Raw genomic sequence first — 27736 nt, 5'->3', positions numbered from 1 at the left:
CATGTTCTAACTGATCTTCAAGCACCTGAAAATTATTCAAATACATAAATGTGTATCAGTTTGTCTGGTACTTTCAAGGAAGAAAACTGATTTTATTTTTCTGACAAACTGCTGGTAAGGCATCAAAAGAGAGATGAATAACAAAGAAAATAATGGTTACCATTGTAAGAAAACAGAAATAATAATTACTTTAATATAATACCTGATATTTTAGTTGTGAATTGATTTGTGATTGGAGGTCCAAATCCTTTCGCTGTGCTGGCTCTAATGGTAAAAGAATAGGTGGTCCCAGGATACAGTCCAAAAAAAAGGTAATGAGTTTCATTTCCTAGCTTTAAAACTCGTCCACTTTGATTCGATAAATCTATTTCTGGGTCAAAGGAACTGACAGCCTTGTAGGTGATCTGCAAAAGAATAAGGAAGTTATAAAATATCTTGAGCAGATGGACAAAGATTGTATCTTTATCCCATAAACCCTTCTGATGTATGCACTGTCAGACATTTTATGATAAGCAATCTTACTCCCTTATACTCTTCAAATCCTGAATCCAATGAAGGGACACAGGAACTCAGCCAAAACTGTTATGAGTTGTTACTTTTATAGATACAGGTTTCAGAGTAGCATGGGATACAGGGACTTAAAGGCAGCTAGATTACAACTGTAAAGGATGGGTTCAGGCTTAAGTTAATACCTTTAAGTTGCTGGCTTTCACAATGTCATTTTTCTGAAACCATATTACTGTTGGTTTTCAACAACAAAAACACAACTCGCAAAAACGGATATGCAAGTGAAAAAGGTGTAGCCTCATTTCTAAGCTGTCTGAATATAATTACACCTTGCACTGAATAAGATTAGCCTTACTAGATGACAAGGGCAGTTTTAAGTGAATGCTTCACAAAGTGGGTGATCCTTATGCTTCAGTCTCAAGCTCATGTCTTATTATTGCTGCATTGTAATTCTTCAGGTTGTGATTGCATTGCACGAAACTCAGATTCCCATTTTGGGAAAAAATATGTTAAATATCAGCAAAATAGATCCCTCATTTTTCGTTCCTTCCTTTCAAATACTGTTACCTGTTTTCATTAAAACAGCAATACAACTTCACAGTAAAGTACTGTTGTCAAGGTTCCTTCCCCACTCTGAACTCTAGGGTACAGATGTGGGGACCCTCATGAAAGACCCCCTGAGCTTATTTCTACCAGCTTAGGTTAAAACTTCCCCAAGGCACAAAGTCTTTGCCCTTGGATTAGGTAAAACGCTGCCACCACCAAGTGTTTAGACAAAGAACAGGGAAAGGACCACTTGGAGTTCCTATTTCCCCAAAATATCCCCCCACGCCCTTACACCCCTTTTCCTGGGGAGGCTTGAGAAAAACAAGATGAGCACAAACCCCTTGGATTTTTAAGACCCAAAAAACCCAATCAGATTCTTAAAAATCAGAACTTTATTAGAAGAACAAAAAAAGAGATAGAGTACAACTCTGTAAGATCAGAATGGAAGATAATCTTACAGGCAGTCAGATTCAAAACATAGAGAATCCCTCTAGGCAAAACCTTAAGTTACAAAAAGGCACAAAAACAGGAATACACATTTCCTCCAGCACAGCAAATTTACAAGCCATAACAAAGAAAACCGAACGCATTTTCTAGCTAGATTACTTACTAACCTTTTTCCTCCCCTCCAGATTTGAAAGTATCTTGTCCCCTCATTGGTCATTTTAGTTCAGGTGCCAGTGAGGTTACCTTAGGTTCTTAACCCTTTACAGGTGAAAGGATTTTGCCTCTGGCCAGCAGGGATTTTATAGCACTGTATACAGAAAGGTGGTTACCCTTCCCTTTATATTTATGACAACTGTACAGTGTTTTTACTGGTAACTTAACATCTATCACCTATAACAACAACAGGATCATTTAAAAACAAGGAACTCGTTAAAAAAATTAAAATGTAAAAATGATTCCCCCCTTTTTTTGCTTTTAAATAAGTAGATTTAGTTGCAATTTATACATACCTCCAGCGCTATTATATACAATGAAAATTGACATTGTTATATTTATAGCACATTATCATACTTATCTGAAGGAATATTTAGATAGAAACATTAAGAATGTGTATACTGTGTATATTAAACAAGGGCCTGAAAGACAGATACAGTACATCATAATAATATTATTCCTTATATTCATAGATATTAAGGTCAGAAGGGACCATTATGATCATCTAGTCTGACCTCCTGCACAACGCAGGCCACAGAATCTCACCCACCCACTCCTGCAATAAACCTCTCACCTATGTCTGAGCTACTGAAGTCCTCAAATCATGGTTTAAAGACTTCAAGGTATAGAGAATCCTCCAGCAAGTGACCCGTGCCCCATGCTACAGAGGAAGGCAAAAAACCCTCAGGGCCTCTTCCAATCTGCCCTGGAGGAAAATTCCTTCCCGACCCCAAACATGGTGATCAGCTGAACCCTAAGCATCTGGGCAAGATTCACCAGCCAGATACCCAGGAAAGAATTCTCTGTAGTAACTCAGATCCCACCCCATCTAACATCCCATCACAGGCCATTGGGCCTATTTAGCATGAATAGTGCTTTTCATTAGTAGCTCGCAAATCCCTTCACAATGTTTAATGTATTTATGCTCACAATATCCCTGTGAGGGGAACTGGCACTCACTCAGGTACAATACTAACCCTTCCCATTGCAGTTAAATATCTATAATTTCCTAAAATCTCTGAATCAGTGAAAAATGTAATTGTACATAATACATCTAGTCTAGTATCAATAAAATGCTGAGGACAGGTATTAGTGCCCAAGAAAAACTTTGATACACTTTTGTTAGGACTAATCTAGTCTCCTGAAATTCCCTGAGCAAGGACTGATCTAAAAAAACTGCTCCCATGAAGTCTGTGGGGAAGCAGAGAGAGTGGTGGAGCCACCAGATATGGTGGTTCTTAGCTGGATTTCCCAATGACTCACCCCAGTTTTATTTAAAACACACAGGAGGTCACAGATTCTGTGATCCCCAAGGTAGAGCTATAGCTATCAGGAGAATGCACCACAAAAACACAAGCTCTTTCATAGCTCATAAGCAACATGTTCATTTAACAAAAAGTGACTTGCTTGGGCAAACTAAGCATACATTTGTTCTCATAGTATTTACATCCCGCTCCTGCTATCATTCAGTAAAGCTTTACCTACTCAAGATTTTTTTTTTCTGAAAATTCTCCCAACACTGCTGAGACCAGGGAACCTTTACAGATGGCAGCCGCAGTGGGAAGGTTAACAATGAAAAAGGAGTGACCGCAATTTTTCACTCTTACCAGATTTAGGTAATGTTGCTTAAAATGCTGGTGGGCTGGCTAGAATCCTGCATACAGCTAGCGCTCCTTTCACTGCCACCAACTGGACTGTTGCACTGATGTTGGCAATGGTGGGAAATGGGGCGGAAACAAAAAGAGCTTTATGTAGACAAGTCTACACATGTTAGTACCATTTTGTCCTCTAAATGCTGTCTCTTACTCACTGAGGTTCTGGGTTTCAAACACATTAGGTGCAAATCCCCTGCTGAAATCAGTGGATTTGCACCTAATTACACTAGTGGTGAACTGGACCCTTGATACTTTCATTCCACAGTTTTCCCCACCAGAAACATAAGTGGCTACCTGGGAGTTGCAGATTGTTTTACCTAGTTTAAAGGCAGATTCAGGTTTGTTTTACAGTGGAACCTTAGAGTTACAAACACCAGAGCTACGAACTGACCAGTTAACCAGTTAACCCCACACCTGGAACCAGAAGTATGCAATCAGGCAGCAGCAGAGGCAAAAGGAAAAAAAAGAAAATACAGTACTGTTCTGTGCCAAACAGCTACTAAAAAAAATAAAGTAAAATAAAAATAAAAATAAAGAGAAAGCAGCAATTTTTTTCTGCATAGTACAGTTTCAAAGGTATAGGAAGTCAATGTTCAGTTGTAAACTTTTGAAAGAACAACCCACAACATTTTGTTCAGCGTTACGAACATTTCAGAGTTACAACCAACCTCAGTTCCTGAGGTGTTCATAACGCTGAGGTTCTACAGTATTTTTGAAGACATTACATATCTCCAACTGCATAAAAGCTTGATGAATCATGAAGATCTTATTAATCTACACTATACTTTTTCTCTGTCCTGCTGTTTATAGCAGGAGTTCCAGTCTCTTCCCGTAATTGGTATCTAGGAAGAAGATAACTCGGTGTTTTTTCCCTTTGTCCCAGAAGTGGGTTAAGAAAAGTTTCTTCGCCACCACATCAGGCACAGTGCTCCCCTGTGATCCATTGAGTGCCTCTAAGGAACAGAACACCTTGTGATGATTAAAAACCCAGTGTGACATATCTCAGGCTCATAAGCAACAGGATGGCGTGCCACAGAACTAGACCCAGGCAAGCAAAAGCCTTCAATTGTGTCTCGTGAGTTGTAGTTTGTATTCAGCCACCTGATCAGGTCCACCACCTTAACTGGGATTTGCAGAAAGATCAAGACCTGGTGTGACTGAATCAAACTGCTGATATCAGTATTTATACTTAAACTGACTTTTTTTAAATGTAATCTGATTTATGTTGCTTGTCCTATTCCCACTGTAACTGCACTTTTGATTAACATCAAGCACGGAAAGATATTAATATTAATTTCTTTGAGCTATTTCTTTTTCTCATTGTTAGAATTCTGAGTTGTTTTGAAAGAAGCTTGAAATTTCCCATAATCCTTACAAGTGCAGAGTTGGTCTATTATTCTCCACTCAATGAATGCACCTCTGCAACTCCTACAACAGTTTATGTAAGTTACATGCATGTATTAAGGAGAAAGCTATGCCACGGGGCACAAATTACTCAGCAATAAGGTTATGCCTGTGTGTTTTTAGGCAGAAAGTTTGCCAATACGCATTTTTGTACAAGTCAGGCCTAAAATCAGCAAAGATACTAAAATATGTATCAATTAAAACAGTCTGATCATTGACGAATTGTTTGGTTTGCGACATTATGAAAGTTAGCTCTACCAAAACCAAGCCATACATTATCATAATCTTTCACAATAAAACAGCCTGCAAAACAGCATCAGTAGCTTAGCATTCAAATTAACTCTTTTCTTTTACTGTATCTTTCTCTCCCTCTGTCTCTCAAGCATTTCAATACCAATTTAGTAGTAAGGTCAGGTAAGAGGTTTAACAATGATTACTGTCTGACAGCTTAATCTGTGCAGTCCTTTGTCAGTTTTTCTGAAAGGTATTCAGGCAAAGGTTTCATATGAGGAAGAACAGCAATTTTTAGAAACCTAACAACATGTAATTTTGTTGAATTTGCATTAAAAAATGCTAGCTTTTTTTTTTTAAATTGCACCTGCTTGTTTCTATTACAATAGGCTTCCTGAAATGAGTCCCATATAAATGTGATGATGACTGTCACTACTATTATCTCTTCCATTTTTTCTTTTTAACAATTCGCTCTAAGATCTACTAAGATCTAAGATCTATCTATATTACTAAATAGAACAATATACCTCACAGGTTTAGCAAGTGGCATCCTCAGGTATAGTAACCCAGTGCCATCCTCATTTCCAGTAATTTTCTCCTGCATTAGATTTTATTTGTGTTGTCAGCTTGTGTTCTAACTGGGACAATTTTCAAAGAAACATTTAATTTTTAATTATCTTATACCAATTATGCTCTTCTTTTAATTTTTGCATTGTTTCCTATAAACGTACAAGACAGGGCCAAATTTCTCAAAGAAATACAGTATTTTAAAGTGTTTCGTTTCAGCCTAAGTAATATTTTAAACTTATTTAGTGCCTTTCCTCCCATTTCTAAATCTCTTATCAACTGTTGCCCGGATTTAGCAAAGGACTTGAGGATGCTTAAGTTCGACTGAAGTCAGTGGGACTTAAGAACATGTTTAATTGCTTTACTGTATCAGGGACTAAATAAATAACCACAGAATATAACTAAAATTCAGCCCCTAAGTGCTAACAATCGAAATAGGCAAGACAGACAGCAGTGGGAAGGGAGAGTGGGATCAGAGCCAGAGACAGGTGAGGTGCCTAAGGGCACACAGCAGGTTGATGGCAGCCAAGGAGAGAATCCAGGTCTTCTGATTCCTAGTGTTCCCCGTTCACTAGACCACACTGCCTCTTTATGTGCCTCAGTCCGACATGCAGTGTGGACAATCAACCAAGCACAACACAATTTGTTGTGTACATACTACACAGTTTTTTATGGGAGTCTGGAAAATGAAATCTACAAACATTTTTAACAAAGTATTTTTATCAACAGGATGCCAATACATCAAAATTCTAGGTAAAAATGAAACCATGATAAAAATGTGTGTTTGAGAAACCATGATAAAAAATATCTACCTCATACAAAGTGATCACACCATATGTTTGCACTGGCTCTCTCCACTGAAGAAAAATCTTCTCCTCAAAAGTACTTCCTTGGATTGATTCAAGTGGTACAGCACTAGGGACTAATGAAAAGGAAAGAAAAGAAAAAAGTACTGTTTTGGAAAGTAACATATAGAAATGCTCAAACTAACATTTACATTCTCTAGGCATGATACCAGTTCATCAGGTTTCAGTCCCCTGTTCAGTATAACAGTTTACATTCTGCAGATATAAATATTCTTTGGCAAATTGTTAAACAGATCCTATGCAACCCTTTTCTCTTCTCTCTTTCTCCCTGGCTATAACAGGGGTATAATAGATTACGTGCCCGCTAGGAAATAACAGTCACTATCTCTTCCCCATAGAACAAAGCTAACATGTTATCAATGTGGTTTTCGACTGTTAATGGATACAGCTGTTAAGGAAGAAGTATAAACATATGTGCCGCTTGCAGAACACTACAGTCTAAAACAGAGAAACAGCAGGGAACATAAGACTTCTCCAGTAAAATGTCATTGATGAAAAAGGTGGGAAATTTGGCTTTTTTGCTAGGATATAAGTGAAGTGTCTTGTTTACAAGTCAATTTTCAGTACCTCTTCCTTAACCACTATCCTACACATTTCCTAAACTAGAAATATATATGAAACACTCATCTATGACACATATAAATATACTAAGGTATAAGGCACTGTTTTAGTAGATTAAGGTACTGTAATTAGCCTGTATAAGGGTGTCATACATAGTATTTGGACAGCGATGCTGGCTGTCATTAGGACTGAAGCCTTACAACAGAGTGGGTGGTAGGAAACAGTGATGACAATACGAAGACCTGGCACCTTTCTTAAGGCCTCTTATTACATGAGACACCCAAGACTGAAGAATCAGCATTATCAGAAGTGTCGGGTTTCTAATATCATCTCCTTGTACCTCTGCAACGGTTTGCTTTCCCACACTCACCTTAGTAGAACCCCCAGAACACAGTATTCCGAGTAGGAAAATGCACACAGGGTATATGCACTCCTCTATGCAGCACATCCAGAGTCCAACCTAAGTAGCTGTGCCAGGCACATCTATATAATGCTGACTTCAGTATGGGCAGCTGACTACCTGAAGCCTGCTGACAAAGTGGAGGGAATTTGGAGAACAGCACCAAAACTGATTAAGATCTGGAGTCAGAGTGACTGGGGAAAGAGATCAGAACTACACATATCTTGGCTAAATTATGAGTAAAGAAAATCAGTATGACAACCATCTACAAATGTCTGAAGGGTGTAAATCCCAAGAAGAGGGATAAATTATGTTTTGGGGGGGTTAATTAAGAGTAATGGGATTAAAGCAAGAAAAGAAAAATTTGAGATGACCCTATTTCATAATTAATTAATTATATATTTCCATTGGGTTATTTAAAACTAACTGGATTTGACTCAAAAATACACTGTAACGAATGGTCCCGTATTGGCAGAAAGATGGACTAGAGGAGTATGTCTTTTCTAAGAGCTTGTCCACATGGCGAGTTAGTGCGTGGCAAGCCACAGTGCGAACTTACAGAGCACTAGTTTACTATGCACTAAGTAGAGGAGTGAACCCTGGTACCACATAAGAAAAGTTTCGTAGTGCACTTTGACATAGTGCTGTTGCAGAGTGCACTATGGAACTTTTCGTGTGCAGTAACAGGGTACACATGGCAACCTTAATGCACAGCAGGCTACAGTGCAGTCCATTCACACACTGGCTTGCCACGCAGAGTCTCTGTGGACAAGCCCTAACTCCAGTTTCTATGAAGTGCATGACTCTTTGTAAGTTGAAAATTATTAGGTATTGGAACATGACTACTTTTGCAAGGTAAAAACTTGCTCCTGTACTCCAATATGCGGGTGCATGTGAAAATAGCTTGCAAAATCTACATGCATGGCACAATGTAATTCAGTGTAGATACAAACCTTTCTTCTACGCCTTCTCTTCAATAAGTGATTTGTAATAGAAAATCAAAGAGTGCTGAATCTTGTCAAACAACATGTTAAATAACATGATGTAAAAATGGCTGTATAAGAAAAAGGGCCATTTCATTCTTAAACTAAAGGATTCTCTCTTTCTAATCTCTTTTTGGGGCATGGGCAATGGAGCGAAAAGAAAAAGGAGTATATTCTTTGCAGTTACGGAAGATCCAATCTCTACGTTTTTCCATATTGGAGCAGAAGTTCCCCTTTGCAGAACAATTTCGAAGATCAGGGCTTTTATGGGCTATTCCATTTCATGATAATTGTACATTTTGAAACAGTTTAAATTCTGTTTCCTCCAGTTCCTGTCTTTGCCAAGGCATGCAGCAGTCAATAAAAAGACAGCATAGTGTTTTGGCCTTCTGAGGCGGGGGCAGAGGAGGTCTGCAGTAAATTAGTAAGGGTGGGGTCTTTGTTTTTAGGTTTAGGAATTAACTTGATCTACACAAACCCTAAAACTTTCCTGACATAATTACAGATATATATGTTTTTGATTTGGTTTTGTAGGATCTAAACATTTCAGTCTTCTGCTGTTAGTTGTTTCTAACTAAGAATATTTGGAAACAGCAAATATATGTAATTTTTTGGTCTTCATAATATGTAAAGTATCCTGACTGCAAGAAAAAAGGGGCTTTACTTCAAGACAACAGAATAATTCATCCATGAACAGCCACATTTTCTTGAGAAATAAGAGGACTTTTACAATTCTGCAGTGAACTGATTGGCCAGAAAAAATGTTTTAGTGTTCCTCTGTTAAAAGGCAAGCTATTCATATAAATGGAAATATGGGAAACAATCATGTGTCTCTTTTAAAAATGCACCACCGAGCAGTACAATGATGATAATGATTTGGGCTAATGATATTCCTTGTTGCATTACAGATGGATTTATACAAAGTAGTCACTAGAGCTTACTGAAAATGTCTATCGATCTCTCTCTCTCTCTTTATCCATTCTAGGGCCATGTTTTTAGAACTGTATTTGCAAAAATACACGCACAAATACTATACCACCACAGAGAGTCATGATAATTGCAGTCCTCATATGACACCAATGTTTAAAAGAACTGGCTGAAAAGCTCTCTCAACCTTTGGTGCTGATTTTTAACAAGACTTGGAACACTGGGTAAGTTCCAGAGGACTGGAAATCAGTAAATGTTATGTCAATACCTAAAAAGGGTAAACTGAATGACCTGGGTAACTATAGGCTGGTAATCCCGGGCAAATCATAGAATGGCTGATATGGGACACAATCAGTAAAGAATTAAAGAATGTCACATAATTAATGCCAATCAACACAAGTTTAATGGAAAATAGGGCTGGTCAAACAAACGATATAATTTTTGATGAGATAAGAAGTTTGGTTGATATAGATAACTTTTTGACATAATATACGTAGAATGTCATGTGCCTTTCATCAGTCTGATTAAAAAAATAGCACTATACAAAATCTTTGTAGCATATATTGAATAGCTAGAAACTGGTTAACTGGTAGATCTAAAAAATTAATTGTAAATGGGAAATCATCATTGATTAGGGGTGCTTCCAGTGAAGTCTTATAGGTATCTGTTTCTGGCCAAATGCAATAGCTGTTTGTAATGTTTATAATGATCTCGAAAAAATTAAAAAATCTCTGCATTAAAAATTTGCAGATGGCACACAAATTGATTGTGTCATAAATAATGAGAGGACAGATCAGTTATACAAAGCTTTCTGGGTCACTTGCCAAATTGCATTTTAATAGAGCCAAAAACAAGGTTATACATCTAGGAACAAAGAATGCAGTTCACACATATAAGGTGCAAGACTATATCCTGGAGTATGGTGACACTGAAAAGAATGTAGGAACTATGGTGGATGACAGCTGAGAATGAGCTGCCAGTGGCATGCTGTAGCAAAGAGAATTAATGCAAACCCTGGATGCAAGCAGGGTAATATAAAGTAGGATTAAGGAGATGGTATTACCTCTGCTCAGGGCATTAGCAAGACCGTTATGTACAATTCTGGTGTCTACATTTCGAAGAGGATGTTGAAAAATTGGAAAATGTTCAGAAAAGAGGTTCAAAAATTATTTTGAGATCTGGAGAACATTCCTTATAATGAGATAAAGAAAATCTCTTTAGTTTATCAAATAGAAGGTAGACAATTGACTTGACCATGGTGTGTAAGTGCCCATATGGAAGATTTCTGATAGTAATCCAGCAAAAAAGGGCAAAACAAGATCTAGTGGTTGGAAGCTGAATATATTTTTAAATATATTTGTTCAAAGTAGTAAATTCAAAAACTCACCATCTTCATCAGTTTGTACTACAAGTTCTTGGCTTTCCTTTCGTCCTTCCGGATTCATGAGAACCAGTTTTACACTGACGTTTGTGTAGGGTGACAGATTGGTAATTGTGTGCTGTGGGCGTGAACTTTCCGTATCCCAGCTTACTTCCTCTCTGACTTGCTCTTGTCCTCCAGCTTGGTAGCGGTAATGGACCGTGAGGTTATATCGATGGCAACGTGTTACATTGTATCCAAATGGCTCCCAACGAATAGTGATTTGCCAGGATTTGATTTCCACAACCTCTAGTTTTCGTGGCCCACGCATGGGATCTGTGAAAATATCCATATGATTCTGATGTACTATTTGTGCATGTTACAGTCTAAAAGAGGAAACTGATGCACAGTTCTGTATTATACTCTTGTGAATATACATCTCTATGACAGTGTGAATGAAGAATAAAACCAGATTTGATTATTATATTTTGATTTTTTTAAATCAAAGTAATCATTGATCACAGAAGGGAGAAGTACCTTTGATAAAGAAAACAAGAGAAGATACAGTACAAGACAGATAAAAAGAGAGAGTATAACAAAAACCTTTAAATACATGTTTAAATTAAAAGATGAAAATTCAGAAACAAATGTTAATAAAGAACCTCTATGATGTCAAATTCCCTTTCCAGAATTTAGAAGTATGTTCGTTAATACATTCATTTTTCTTATATTTGTGCTAGCACTTTTAAAGTAAGAAAGACATTGAAAAGTAAAGCAAATACATAAAGCAAAAGGTAATTTTAAAGGGAAACTTTCCAGTAAATGACAAACTGCTCCCCAAGGAGAGTTTTTTTATACAGAAAACCATTGATTTTTAAAAGTAATTTCTTTATTCATTTCTCTTTTTTCCATCAGTTAGACAGAATGCAATTAATCAACGAGCAATCCGGTTAGGACACAAAGCTAATACTCCTACTTCTTGCAAATGTGCCATAGTTTCTTTCATGATCACAAGGAGTCAAGGCTTTGGTTTTATAGCTCACCCAAAAGATGGTAAATCAAGCAGCACAATATACCATTTTAGGACACTTGTTCAGTAAAGATTCAGAGGAAAAAACATATGAAACCTGAGTCACACACCTGGGTTTTCCCTTGGGTATCCAAACCAACATCTGGACAAGACCAACCTTTCTTATCAGATATAAGCTAAGATCATAGCCCAGGGATATATGGCTGTATGCAAAGCAGAGGAAGACTAGTTGCTACTTGATCAAACGATGCTGCTTAGAGGATCAACACTCTCTCCACTCACACTGCCACAAACAATGAGAGACTGAGATGGGAAATGAACCCAAATTTCCATCGCAGAACAGCACTACGCTGGCCTGCACTTGCCCTTCATTTTTAGTGAATTAACTATGTATGCAAAACACGTCATTAGTGGAGCTATTACACATATTTAGCAATAATCTTTTTTTTTCATATTGGAGCCCTCAACAAGATTAAAGCCAATGTTTAGCTTTATCTATTGCTTCACTAGTTAAATTCTTAGAAGAGTTTTAATGAGCTAGAAACCTCTCATACATAAACAAATTAATATGCATCTCCCCTCTCTTACTTTTATTAATCAACACGTCTTTACCAAAAATGTTCTAAACACTTTCCTCAAAGTTTCATCACTTTTACCTGTTAATAAGATCCCTGCATGCTTAATATATTTCTTCAAAGATATTATTCATCTCTACCTTAACTCCTTGAAGAAAAGGTGTTAAGATATTGCATACTCTCTGTATAACCTACAAAGATTTTAATATTTTTCCTTCATGCTTTTTATTGCTGTGAAAAAATAAATTTAAAGGAACCCCTGCTTCCTTTAAATCTTTCAGATATTCATTTATTAATTGTGGATGAACTACATAGTCTTGACTAGCTTTGCAGAATATTTTTTAATGTAGTCAGCCAATAAGTTTCACATTGCATCTGTCAACTGGCAACCAGACACCAGAATGAATTTAACTAAATAATTCATTACCTCACATCCAGTGACTAGACTCATTGGGCCAAATCCTCAATTGGTGTAAAGCTGGTATGACTCCATTCACTTCACTCAGTGACTAAGGTCATTTACTCTAGCTGTGAATTTGGACCATTGGGGGGTTTAAGTTTTGTATGCTACCACATTAAGACTAGTGAGAAGTAACTGCTCCCCCGCCCCCATCCCCCCAAAAAATTCAGTCTGGACAAGCTCCCAACAGTTTGAACATTTTGCTAAACTTTTGTGCCTACTACTGAGAAAAGGTGCTCTTCTCTTAATTCCTAGCTCAGTTTCCAGCATTTTGATTCAAATTGGGCTGGGAATCCTGAAAGAACAGCATTTCTTCTGACATTTTGGAACTTCCACTGCCATTTGTGGTTGGAACCAACTAAGTGCACACAATAGGTATGAAAAACTAGAAGAAAATGCTTATTAGAACTTTTTGAACTCCAAAAGTAAACTAGGGTTTGGTTTCACTTTGTGTTTTAACCAAAAAGTCAGATCAATTTTTTTATTGTTATCTAAAATGTGGACCAGGATACAGTGGTCAAAGACAACAGCTACTCTATCAAAAGATCCAAAAATGAGCCTCCGTCTGACCAACAGGTAGGTGCTAAGCTAATCTGGAAGTGCCCTACCTTGTATATACCTAAAATAACATTTTCATTTATATGGTACTAACACCTAAAGCACAGCACATGGCTTCCAATAATATGGAAGTGTGTTCACTTTATTCTTTGGATTTCTGAAGTAAAAGATATGCAGGGTACTAGGAGAGTGACTGCTGCACCCTGGTGCAGTAAGTCAAGAGGAATCAGGGTATGAATTTTGTTGCTACACTATTTTGTAAAACTAAGATTCAATTTAACTAAGATTTTATGATAATCCTATCTTGTTTTAGTTTTCAATGGAATTTTTACATTCACTCTTTCTGATGGGTCAATTCCCAACTTTAAATGGAGTGAAACAGCACGAATTAGAAATTCAGTAGTGACATTTGCTTCTGTGCTCTTGAGAGCTGCATTGATGATCCCTGCAGCACATGAAGGCCATTGTCCTAGAACTACAATGTATGTATAAATTAACAACTTCATAATTCACAGTGCTAATCAGAATTCAAACCACATTTCTTAGATTAGAAGACAACATAAGCTTTACATGCCATTACTATAATTTTATATGCAACATATAAATCTCATAGGGTTAGGTAATAGGGTAATTAATTATATTTTCACAAATAGAAGACTACAACTAATTGCTAAATGTTCGTTTTCTTCGCACTTGGTAAAACTCTTCTTGTGGAGATTACAAAGCTAGACCCTTCTGCTCACACTGCAGCTCCCTGGATAAACGGACATTTTGTTGTTCCTCAGTATACTGGCTATTATGATAGGACCCACTGGCATGAATCATGAGGCCAGCTGGGACAACCTGGGTCTACTGACTCATGATGAGAGAGTAGGATTGCTTCCCCTGAGGAGTGCACTGTCTGTCATGCCTGAAGCTTAGTCAGGCAGCTCTTACCAATTCCCCTGATGGTGCCTGCAGCATTTTTCATACTGCTCTCTTTCCGCCAGTTTCAGCTGGGTATCAAGCAGTGAGGTCTGACAGTTGCAGCTCTGACCTGAGGGACCAGCAAGCCCAGTTCTAGCCCGTGGCACTTTAGCATCCCATTTAATCAGTGATCCTAGCGTCTTCTACATTCAGCTCTGTTTTCCTGAGAATATGGAGCAGAAACTGACTGATAGGATCCATTTCCATTGCAGGTTCAATTCACTGCTCATTTCTCTGGAGCTTCAAACTTTACCTCCTATTACAGCAACAGCACTTTGTCTGCCTCTACCGAAAGAAGGACAGGAGACTCTTGATATGGATTTAATCGGGCTGCAACTTTATTATTAGATGTCTGAGACTACCTGGCAGACAAAGTGTGCAGTGCAGGCAACTCCTTGTTCATTCAATAGCTGTCCAGGGGCTTCCGCCAGCCCGCCCTTCATTTTTCATCCAGGTACCCCAGCCAGCCCATGTCTGGGACCTTACCATCGACCCCCCCTCCCTCCGCCTCCCTTGTAGAAGATTTAAGGTGGACTATAAGAATGGGGGGGTTTGCTCCCTGCCATACCGTTCATAGACGCCTCAACCCCCTCCCTTCTGTTCCTTTTCAAGTTCTTTCCCAGGCCACTTATCTGGTCACTGGATGCCTTCCCTATGGAGTACCTGTATGGGACGTCTGCCCCACACTTACTTAACCCCCTTTCCTCCTCACCATAATAAGTCCTCCCTGAAACCTGCTGTGGGGAAGGCAACCCCGCCCCCCCACCACACACATACTCTACCTAGACCAATCTGGTGGTGGGGGGAAAATTCCTTCCCAGACCCCCTAAAAAGGGGTGACTAGCGCAATTCCCACAGCAGGTCCTAACTAAACCTTGCATTTTCTAACTCAAGGTGAGAGAGGGAGGATGGGTGTTGTTTTGTCTGCTGTGTGGAGGAAGGGGCTGCTAATGTCCAGGCTTGCCCCTTTTAAAGCCTTGTGTACTTACATTCCCAGGGGATGAGTTACCATCACCACACTGACCCCCTCCCTGCCCCACCTTTCTGCATCAGCTTCTAACTCCTCCCGACCCAGCCCCCCAGAAAGCACTGCTACCTTTCTCTGGCAAGTCCAGACAATGTCCCCCACCCCTCATTAAGGTGCGGTGCAGTTATTTTCAGTAACAGAGAAATACATTTAGCTATAATTTTAGTGTCCTGTCACTGATAATCAAAAACGTGGGTTAGAACTACAGCTCATGCTGCCAGGTTTCTCTTTTCTGTGTCATCATGGACTGCAGAGGCCTATTGAAATAAAAGAATAGAAAAGGAAACGGTAGGCTACTTTTACACAATAGCTCTATATTCCAACACCAAATGGGATTTAAACAGATACTAATACATCTTAGACAGGTACATTTGAGAAAGAGTCCTTACTCTTACAACAGAAATGAAAATATTTTTCTTGTCTAGGCAAAATATTTGTGTGATCTAGCCCTGTTTAATAATTTAATAAACTTGTGTTCAGGCTGGCATTTATCAGGGAAGTAAAGGGGCAACTAGAATTACATTTGTCTATAAGTGAACTTTCTGGAAAATTCTGTCACTCACTGGTAGCCAAACACATATCTGATTTCATTTGTGACAGCTGAGGCGTGAGTGGAGTGTGTTGGTGCTGTGAGGAGGTCAGAGTGGAATAATGGCTGGGTTTGTATTATTTTGTTTCTTGTATTGCTTGGCTTGTTACTTTTCAGCTTTTTATATGAAGGAGATGGGGAATGGGTTGCTGGATTTATATTCTTAATGGCTATCAAGAGCACCTGATGCACACGACAGCCACTTTATTTTTTTAATCACTTTTAGACTATAAAAACCAAAATACTTTAAAAATTATCACCATTATTATCTTTAAGCCTCCTGTTAAATGAATGCCCTTACTCTTCAAACCAACCAGGGGAAAAGCTCCCATGCAGGGAGGAAAGATGGTCTTACAGGTAAGGCACAAGAATAGGATCCTGGAGTCCTTGCCTTTGCCAGAGACTCTCTGAATAATCGTGTACAAGTCTCTCATGGTATGTCTACACTGCAATTACAAACTCATGGTTGGCCTGTGCCAACTGAATAGGGCTCACAGGACTTGGACTAAGGAGCTGTTTAACTGCGGTGTAGAAGTTCAGACTCAGGCTCTCGGATCCTGCAAAGTGGGAGTGTCCAAGAGTTTGGGCTGCAACCCAAGCCCGAACGTCTACACTGAAATTAAGCGGCCCCTTCGCCCGAGCACTGCAAGCCTGACTCAGTTGGCACTGGCCAGTGTGGGTTTTTTATTGCAATGTAGAGATATCCTTAATGTCTCTGTGCCTCAGTTCCCTACCTGTAATATGGGGGGGAAATAAAGCTTCCCTGGATGTCAGAGGGTGCTGAGCATAATTTTATGAATCTTTGTATGGCACTCAGATGCTAGAATTCTGGGGGTAGGGGAACGGGGAGGAAGAGATAAGCAGAGACACACCTTGGTCTTGAATTGATCCTACTAGCTGCTGCTCACTGTTCCTCTAATCTGACTTTTTCTAACTTGTACATGCTTGAAAAGGATAATGTTTGAAATTGTTTACAAACCTGGGAGAATGGTTTCATGAAAGACCACATTCAACTGTGATGGACTGATTGTTATACTGTAATTATTCTTGTGTGTGTTCATCAACAAGACATTTTAAAAAGAGCTTTCCTTTGTTTAAAATAGTACATGATTTAACAGCTCTTACGATGAAACTTGGGTTTTCCTGCCCTTTTAATCTGTCAAGGAAGCTCAGAGAATGCAGGATGGAAATGAAATAATGTACCATATCTTTAGCTGGTGTAAACTGGCATAGCTCTATTTAGTTCAATAGAAATACACCACTATTACACGAGCTGAATATCTGGCCTTGGGGTTCAATTCTGCAAATTCATGTGAACAGTACTTACAAAAGAAGTCAGTTAAGGATTTGCAGGATCTGGTCATTAATTTGGAAGAATTACATCTCAGATACCTTATAAGAGGATTTTAATAGGATGAGTGCTACCTTAAAGAGGTTAATTAGTGTCTTTTATTTTAAGAGATCAGGAACATGAAATGTAGTGTTAGTCTTCTTTGCAAATCACATTTTCCCTTTCTTTTACCTAGGACTATTTTGCCAAAATGGAAAGAACAAAATCTGACAATTCCTCTTTCAAACCTATTTTATCCCCTCTCTGTCTTCACTGCTTAACCTTTAGCATGGTTTCTCCAGTTACAAGGATTTCTGTTATTCCATCCCCTATCACTGCTTCTCTGGAAAGTGTGGGCAAGGAATATTACACTGTCCTTCATCTTCAGAGTTCCCTGACGTGAGATTTAAAGTCTGCTAACAATGCTGAATCTCATATGGAGCAAAAAAGATGAATTTGATTTAGCAAAATAAACAGCAACGGTTACTGTTTCTTTCTGTTATTCCACAGTATAGTAAAAACTGTTCCCAAATTCACCATTCCAGATAAAGTTGTGTGTCAACAGGACACACCTCCCTGACACAGCAAATCATTCTGCATCAGTGAACGTATTCTATGACTTTTACCAATCCCATTATTGTGGGCTACATACCATGGTTATGTCAAGATTTCCCCACTAGAACACACAAAAATCACTGGCACTCAATCCATAACACAGAAGCAAGATCCTCATTTTACTTCTTACACATACCTATAAAAAGTACTGCTTCAAACATTCTTGCTGTAGAGATCTAGAAGAAATGCAGCCATTGTCCTTTCCTCCTACTTTAATGCCAAGTGCCTCACTTTCACCATGCTCTTGAATGCTCCCCATAGCGGCCTGGGTTCCCTGGGTGGCTCTTATTATAGCCAGGCTCCGGCTTCTGGCCTGGCGAGCACCTCAGGGGGAAGAGAAGGAGCAAGGGGCGGGGCCTTTTGGCAATGAGGGGGCTAAGGAAAATGTGGGCACTGCTCCTGAGCCTTTTGCAGGTGTGGAGCGGTGCCACAGGGAATCTGGGACAAACACTGTTCCAGAGTCATTCAGACAGAGACCGGGACTTGAACTCTGCATTTTGGGACTGTCCTGCCCAATTCAGGATGGGTGGTCACCCTACTGAGGGGAGGCCTGTGTTATGGGAGCATCCCTCTCTACGGGGGACCCTTACAACATTTGGGGAGGCAGGAACTCACTCAGGTATCATTCCCATACACAGAGTTATACCAACGCCTTTATTAGCATGGACAGAAGCCTCATGGTCATTGGGAAAACAAACGAACACACTAGTTAATGGGAGAATGGCCTAAATCAAAAATGCCCCAAAGGAACTCTCTTTTCATCAGTCATAAACAGTCTTGACAGTTCCTCCGGCCTTGGCTCCTCAGCCCTTGATTAGGGTACCTCCTCCTTTTTGAGCAGTGGCTGATTCTAACGTGCAGGGCAGTCTCATAAGGACTACATGCTCAGGCTTCTCCCTGGACCAATGCCCCATCTTCAAGCTCAGACTCTTGTCCTGCTTTGTCCTTGTAGTAGCAGCATGACCCTCACTCTTCCTGCAACCCACACAATCCCTTCTCAAAATGGCAATCCCGTCCTCCAGTTGGAATAGAGTTGGCAGCTGGGAAGCAGGGGCGGGATCTCTTGCCAGATCTCTAGCTGACCATGGCTCTGTGGGAGCAGAGGCCAGCTCCTCCTGTCTGTCCATCCCATAGCTAACCAGGGCAGCCTTCGCAACACTGCTGCTGATGTGGGGACTCTATGCTGGGGAGCCAGAAATCCCTGCAATATATTCCTACATCTGCCACCGAAATGATCTACAAACATCAGTTTAGTTATACCCCTACTACACAGTATGATGTAATGAAATATGATTACTCTTAGTTTATATATAAGGAAATGGAGGCTCAGAGATACTAAATGATTTGCACAAGGTCACAAAGCATGACAGTTTCAGAACAAGGATTAGAATTCTCTCCCCACCAGAATTTAGCACCCCACATAGACTTCTTTCAGTATATACCCAGGACTGGCCAGTTCCAAAACCTAGGGATAGAAAGTGTGGCAAAATACACACTTGTGGCTCAGCCATACCAATTGAAAAAATAAGTAAAATTCATAAATTAAGAGCCAACTGGAATCTTCACTTATTATGCCTGAGAACTGATCTTTGATATTTGAAAGAGTTTGAACAAAAAAGTTTTAAAAACATTTATTATCACATGGTTCTGCAATTCTTTTCTCCATCCTGGACTAGAAGCATTAATGCAGACATACCACAAGGAGGACTCTTCTTGAAGTACTGTATGTTTAGCTTGGCCGGAAGCTGGAAGTCCAGGAAATCTGATGACAGAATCCTGGTCTCCCCAAGATGTCTCGCAATGTATAGAAGGCCCATTAGAGATACATAGTAAGCATCCAAGCTTCTGAGATTGCCCTTTACTAAAAAAAAACAGATGTTAAATCTGAAGGGCACCATCCAATAATATACCACCAAAATTGCTCAATACAGAGAGACATGAAAGAGTGAAAAAAATCCCAGCAAGAAACAGCTTTTCTAACTTTTTTCATCTCACATCCTCCAATTCATGGCTGCACATACCCCTAAGGCATGTGTCCTCCAGGCTGAAATTTGCAGTCGTATAATAATGGTGTATTCATCAATAATTCCCTTTTTAAGTCAGCAGTATTTTCATATATGTCATTTCTTTTCAGTATGTTCTTCCATCAGACATCTACTGATTTTGATGAGGACTTTTTAGTCTACAGTAGAATTTAAATATGAACCAAAGCCAAGTGATTCTAATATTTATTTAGCTATTTCCATTTTATAGTGATATTTTACAGAGTGACTCATTTAAATTCTAATGTATTTTAATAAAGAATGAAAGAAAAACATCATTTAATATATTTTTCTCGAATTACCTCCATTGCTTGATTGCTCCTCTACAATCAAAATCAGGTTTTAACTATGCATGATACAAACAAGATTACATTTTGAATCTGTAACACAGAATTTAGCTGCTTGTTTAAAATGACATACCTAGCTATTCAGAATCACTTTATAATAAGCCCTTTCATTTCCAAATCTACTTAGACATCAGCCAGTAGTGAGGAGAATGCTGCAGTGGTTTTTACAAGTACACATTAGTTTTACATTTCATGACAAGCTAATTCTAGAGAGTTCGAATGACAGACAAGCATGTGCTTTTATGGTTTTCTTTCTTTTGCTTGAAGGAAACAGGCGTCTAACTGATAAATGAAAAATAAAGGAGTGCAGACATATACTTTTCACTTCACATGTATGTCAGTGACAATTTACCCCAAATGCACCCCTGGTGCCATGGTGAATATGCAAATTGCCAAGAAATAAAAAGGCTCTGATAATTCTCTCTCAGCGCAAATTAGGAAGAACTATTACAGCACAAAGGTGACTCCACTGCTCAAGTACATACATACATAGTATGACTGCCAAGTCTTCAGTAGAGATTTGGCTCAGGTAAACTGCCATAGACTCATTGAAATCAGTGGAGCTATGTTGATTTACACTAGCCGAGGATCTGGCCCTTTCGGGTCAAACTCTGTTGACTGACAAATACTGATGCTGACCCTCTGGGTTAAGGCTTTTGGTAAAATGTGAAAGCAGCTAGAAATAAAGAAACAACCATTCAAGCTATACTAGAGATAATGCAGGCCCTGAGTCCACAATTATGAAAGCCATTCACCCCCTGCCACTGCGCATTCATTAGGCACACATCTTTAAACTCACCACATGTTAAGGAATATTGAGAACACTCATGGGAGCAACATACACTGTTTTATAAAGCTCTTATTGTACCATCCACAGCGCACAGGAAGATGGAAATGGCTCGTACGTACTTATACTATTGTATGATATGGACACTAACAGTATATATATCAAATGCTATGCTAACACTCAATATTAACAGTAAAGTATGCACCTTGCATCTGAAGGTGAAAGATGTAATATTGCACTCCCAGTTAAACAACAAAAAAACCTGATTTCAATAAATGATTACAGCGGTGATTGTTTGGGGGGGGAGGTTAAAGTTTAAGGTACAACATTTCAGATTACTATGAAAATCACCTGGAACAAATTATAAACGCTGGTGTAAATGAGTTTGGCTTTTGGCTGTGGAGAGGCACAGAGGTTGTTTATTATGGTGTGCAAAAATAAATGGGAGAGGCTGTTTCACAGATCAGTCAGAAGATGATGTAGCAGGGTATTCTAGCTATCACTGCAGTCTGCTGCTACCGACAAACTAAATTATTTCAGAGTGGTTATCCACAGCAATGTTAGTTAAATTGAGGATTTAAGACAGGACTTCACTGAACCTAAGTGACAGGACTCCATGGTCATATATATCTATGTCAAAGAGGAAATGCCACCAATTAATGCTACTCATAGAGGAAGAATATTTAAAATTCTTCTAATCTAATATATACAATCAACCTTAACCAAGAGATATAGAATGAAATCAGCTTTGACAAATAACTCTCAAATGGATAAAACTGATAAATGAATAGGACTCTCTGGCTCAACTGATAAAAGAAACTTTTAGCTTTAAAATAAATATGTCACAAGTGAACAGAACATTCTTTCTTTCTCTACTACGTAATTACTGTATGAACTGTTTTAAGCATCTAGATACAAGATAAAATGAGAGAGAATTACTGTAGGATTCAGAAAATGTGAGATTAAAAATAACTTTTCCATTCACTACACAGCAAAGGCTCTTTCCTCACAATTACTTACATTTTAAATTTATTTATTTATTGGGGGTTACGAGCTTCAGAGGGTATGGCTACACTACAAAACTAGTTCGATTTTATAGAGGTCGATTTTTAGAAACCAATTTTATACAGTCGATTGCGTATGTCCACACTAAGTGCATTAAGTCTGTGGAATGCGTCCTCACTAACATGGCTAGCATCAATTTACAGAGCGGTGCACTGCAGGTAGCTATCCCACAGTTCCCGCAGTCTCCACTGCCCATTGGAATTCTGGGTTAAGCTCCCAATGCCTGATGGGGCAAAAACATTGTCACGGGTGGTTTTGGGTACATGTCATCAGTCTCCCCTCCCTCCGTGAAAGCAACGTCAGACAATTGTTTCATGCCTTTTTTCCGTGAGGACGCCATACTACGGCAAGCATGGAGCCCGCTCAGCTCAGCTCACCATCACCGCTGCTGTTGTGTCCTGGGTGCTGCTGTCAACAGATGGTGGAGTACGACTGCTAACCGTCATCAGCCACCGCTTCCGCTGCAACTCTGCTCTCCTGGTGTCATGAATCCACCTCGTAGGTCCTCTCGTCGTTCTGTATAAATATCTATTCTTATGGCATCCATCGTCATCCACTGCTTCCGCTGCAACTCTGCTCTCCATACCACGGCAAGCATGGAGCCCACTCAGCTCACCGCTGCTGTTGTGAGCACTGTAAACACCTCGCGCATTATCCTGAAGTATATGCAGAACTGGGCTAAGAGACAGGGGGAGGGAAAGCTCAGTGGTTTGAACATTGGCCTGCTAAACCCAGGGTTGTGAGTTCAATCCCTGAGGGGGCCATTTAGGGATCTGGGGCTAAATAAATAAATAAATAAATAAATAATAAAATTGGGGTTTGGTCCTGCTTTGAGCAGGATGTTGGACTAGATGACCTTCTGAGGTCCCTTCCAACACTGATATTCTATGATTCTATGACGATTTTGATGAGGACATGGACACAAACGTTCCTGAAAGCACGGGCTGTGGCAATTGGGACATCATGGTGGCAGTGGGGCTGGTTGATACAGTGGAACGCTGATTCTGGGCCTGGCAAACAAGCACAGACTGGTAGGACCGCATAGTATTGCGGGTATGGGATGATTCACAGTGGCTGCAAAACTTTCGCATGCGTGAGGCCACTTTCCTGGAACTCTGTGAGTTGCTTTCCCCCACCCTGAAGCGCAGGAATACCAAGATGAGAGTTGCCCTGACAGTTGAGAAGTCGGGAATCAATTTGGAGTGGGAAAGTCTACTGTGGGGGCTGCTGTGATCCAAGTAGCCAATGCAATCATTGACTTTCTGTCATCAAGGGTAGTGACTCTGGGAAATGTGCAGGTCATAGTGGATGGCTTTGCTGCAATGGGTTTCCCTAACTGTAGTGGGGCGACAGACGGAACGCATATCCCTATCTTGGCACCAGACCACCTTGCCAACCAGTACGTAAACCACAAGGGGAACTTCTCAATGGTGCTGCAAGCACTGGGATGGCCGGGGAAGATGTATGTTCGAGCAGCTGCAAGAAGGGACTTACTTCCCAGACCGGAAAATCATCACTGGGGATGTTGAAATGCCAATAGTTATCCTTGGGGACCCAGCCTACCCCTTGCTCCCATGGCTCATGAAGCCATACATAGGCAGCCTGGACAGTCGTAAGGAGCAGTTCAACTATAGGCTGAGCAAGTGAAGAATGGTGGTAAAATGTGCCTTTGGACGTTTAAAAGCTTCCTGGCGCTGTTTGCTGACTAGATCAGACCTCAGCGCAACCAACATTTCCATTGTTATTGCTGCTTGCTGTGTGCTCCATAATATCTGTGAGAGTAAGGGGAAGACGTTTATGGCGGGGTGGGAGGTTGAGGCAAATCACTTGGTGTCGATTTTGAGCAGCCAGACACCAGTGCAATTAGAAGAGCACAGCAAGGCACACTACGCTTCAGAGAGACTTTGAAAACCAGTTTCATGACTGGCCAGGCTTCGGTGTGACAGTTGTGTGTATTTCTCCTTGATGCAAACCGCCCCCTTTGTTGATTTTAATTCCTTGTAAGCCAACCATCCTCCCCGCTTTGAAATAAAGTAACTATTGTTTTGAAACCATACATTCTTTCTCTATTAATTAAAAAAAAAAAGGGAGATAACTGACAAGGTAGCCTGGGTGGGGTGTGGTGGGGGAGGAGTGAGGCCACATTGCTTAATGTAGCCACACTACAAATCAAATTGTTTGAATGACAGTCTTCTGTTGCTTGGGCCAACCTCTGCAGTGGAGTGGCTGGGTGCCCTGAGCCTCCCCCTGCCCCCGCGTTCTTGGGTCTCTGGGTGAGGAGGATATGGAACTTGGGGAGGAGGTCAACAGGTCGCATAATGGATGCAGCGGGGCTCTGTGCTCTTGTTGGCTTTCCTACAGCTGCACCAGATGCTTCACCATGTCTGTTTGCTCCTCCATTAGCCTTAGCATCACCTCCTGCCTCTGCTCTTCCTGCTCCTGCCTCTACTCTTCGCGCTCACTTAATGCTTTCCTAGCCTCTAACACTGAATGCCTCCATGCACTAAACTGTGCCCTATCAGTGTGGGAGGACTGCATGAGCTCAGAAAACATGTCATTGCGAGTGCTTTTTTTTGCCTTCTAATCTGGGATAACCTCAGGGACGGAGACGATAGGGGGAGCCTAGAAAGATTTGCACCTGGGGGGAGATAAAAAGGAAGAGTAAAATTTAAGATGATACATTTCTGAGAACAAAAGGGAGACTCTTTCACAGTGAATCAAGCAATTCACAGCAGACAGCACATGTGCTTTAGGTACAAGGTCACATTTTGCCTTTTATATCGAGCGCCTGCCGGTATGGTGACACATCACACATGGCTGGGCAACAGAATTCGGTTTCTGCAGCTATGGAAAGGAAAAGGGTATGCGGGGTTGGCGTCTTACGCATAACATGTGGGAATGGTTTCAAACTGCAGCGCCATCCTTTCTCATAGCAAGCAATGGGTTGGGTTTCACATTTAAAACGAGGGGTTGCGATTTTTGGGTGAATGTGCAGCACACACCTTCCCTCACCCCACCACGTGGCTATTCTCTGGGATGATCCTTTTTAGCCAAGAGCAAACAGCCCAGCATGAATGGGGTTCTTTTACTGTTCCCTTACAAAAATTCCCCTATTTCAACCAGGTGACCATGAATGATTTCACTCTCCTGAGGCTAACACAGAAAGATATACACCGAATGTTGCTTGAATGAGACCAAAACCCAGGACCATTCACTGCCATGCTTTGTGCTGCAATGATTCCAGAATACTTTCAGAGTACCGCCAGGAGAGCTTCATGGAGACGTCCCTGGAGGATTCCTGCTCCATCCCCAAACATGTGGACAGACTTTTCCAGTAGCTGTACTGGCCATGAATGCATCCCAATTCTTCCGGGCAAATCAAACATTAAACACTATTGTTTTTAAACCCTGTACTGTAGGGTTACAAATGTGCACTCACCAGAGGTGCCTTCTCCAGCTTCAGGGTTGGGGATCCCACCTTCAGAGGGTATTGGCTCCAGGGTGCTGAAAAGATCCTGGCTGCCAGGGAGAAAGGATTCACCACTTGCCTGCTGCGCATTCTCCTCCTCCTCCTCTTCCTCATCCACAAAATCCTCCTCCCTGTTGTGTGAGACTCTCCCCTTGCAGGTGTCCACGGACAGTGGTGGGGTAGTGGTAGGGTCCCCGCCTAGAATGGCATGCAGCTGATCACAGAAGCGGCATGTATGGGGCTCTGACCCGGAGCAACCGTTTGCCTCCTTTGTTTTTTGGTAGGCTTGCTTCAGCTTCTTAACTTTCACACAGCACTGCTGTGTGTCCCTGTTGTAGCCTCTCTCCAACATGCCCTGTGAGATTTTGGCATATATATTTGCATTTCTTCTTTTTGATCAGAGTTCTGCCTGCACAGATGCTTCTCCCCATACAGCGGTCAGATCTAGTGTCTCCCATTCGGTCCATGCTGGAGCTTGTTTGTGATTCTGGGACTGCGTGGTCACCTGTGCTGCTGAGCTCGCCATGCTGACAAAACAGGAAATGAAATTCAAAAGTTCCCAGGGCTTTTCCTGTGTACCTGGCTAGTGCATCGGAGTTCAAAGTGCTGTCCAGAGCGGTCACAATGGAGCAATCTGGGATAGCTCCAGGAGGCCAATACCGTCGATTTGTGTCCACACTACCCCAAATTCAACCCAGCAAGGTCAATTTTAGCGCTACTCCCCTCGCCGGGGAGGAATACAGAAGTCTATTTTAAGAGTCCTTTAAGTCGACGGAACAGGGTTGGTTGTGTGGATGCAATCATTTTAAAATCGACCTATTGTGGCTAAATTCAACCTAACCCCGTAGTGTAGACCAGACCTGAGACTCAGAGCCTTAATCATGCATCAGGCCTTGAAAAATCATACTCGCTTAAAAATAATGAACTTTTAAAAAGAAATTACATTTTGGGTTTTGGGATTTTTTTGCCTTCTGGTGATTGAGCCTTTAAGGGGTCACATTTTCAAGATTTTCTCCACACCCATCGTGGCTAGAAACTTTCTTCTTAAAAATAATGAAAGTTGAGATTCCCACATAATCACAAAAAGAAAAGGAGGACTTGTGGCACCTTAGAGACTACTACTACTGCTACCCAAGATCCATAAACCTGGAAATCCTGGGCGCCCCATCATCTCAGGCATTGGCACCCTGACAGCAGGATTGTCTGGCTATGGAGACTCCCTCCTCTGGCCCTACGCTACCAGCACTCCCAGCTATCTTTGAGACACCACTGACTTCCTGAGGAAACTACAATCCATCGGTGATCTTCCTGAAAACACCATCCTGGCCACTATGGATGTAGAAGCCCTCTGCACCAACATTCCTCACAAAGACGGACTACAAGCCGTCAGGAACAGTATCCCCGATAATGTCACAGCAAACCTGGTGGCTGAACTTTGTTAGTCTCTAAGGTGCCACAAGTCCTCCTTTTCTTTTTGCGGATACAGACTAACAGGGCTGCTACTCTGAAACCATATAATCACATCACTCTAGGGGTATGTCTACATTGTAATAAGAGACCCACATCACTGCCAAAGCTGGCCTGGGTCAACTAACTCACACTTGCAGGTCTCAGTCTGCAGGACTAAAAGTTACTGTGTAGACATTCGGGCTTGGACTACAACCCAGCAAGTGGGGTGGGTCTCAGAGCCTGGGCTTCCGTCTGAGCCCAAACATCTACACTGTTATTTTTAGCCCTGCAGCCTGAGCCCTGCGAGCCTGAGTCAATTGACCAGGCTCTGAGACTCAGTGCCATGGGATTTTTCTTGCAGTGTTGACGTACCCTAGCAGTTGGGACTTGAAGAAAAACACCAAAATACTAAGACGCATAATAAAATAGTGAGAGTTGGTAATATTAAATTAGCGTTCACAAAAGAATGTGAGGACAGATGAAAATAAGCTTGCTTTCATGTGATGTGTATCGCTAGTTAGGTAATGCCCTTCTTTTCCCGCACTCTCAGTCTTGAACCTATTTCTTCCCTATTGGTGTAAGATTAATATTTATTAAGACCAAATATCCCCTTGTTGCCTGAAACCTCCACTGCTCAAATCTTTACAGGTCACATTGCAGTTGGTTATGTCCTCTTGTGTGTTTTCTACCCTTCCAAATTTAGTGTTGTCAAATAAATTGAACAATGGTTGGATTGATTCTAGAACCATACCGTGTATTG

General features: G+C 40.7%; 1 protein-coding gene across 1 annotated transcript in view; it reads right to left on the bottom strand.

Annotated features, from left to right (window-relative positions):
• The window catches only part of PTPRM (protein tyrosine phosphatase receptor type M), a 688077-nt gene that overhangs the window by 285426 nt on the left and 374915 nt on the right, over positions 1–27736 (bottom strand). Inside the window, exons 8-10 of the mRNA XM_077809062.1 lie at positions 10695–11003; positions 6383–6492; positions 203–404 (exon numbers count right to left, since the gene is read on the bottom strand). Of these exons, the coding sequence (XP_077665188.1) occupies positions 203–404; positions 6383–6492; positions 10695–11003 (621 nt within the window). The remainder of the gene's footprint in view (positions 1–202; positions 405–6382; positions 6493–10694; positions 11004–27736) is intronic.

The sequence above is a fragment of the Eretmochelys imbricata genome, chromosome 2, assembly GCF_965152235.1.
Source record: "Eretmochelys imbricata isolate rEreImb1 chromosome 2, rEreImb1.hap1, whole genome shotgun sequence".
NCBI lineage: Eukaryota > Metazoa > Chordata > Testudines > Cheloniidae > Eretmochelys > Eretmochelys imbricata.
This window is presented reverse-complemented; position numbering and strand designations above follow the sequence as displayed.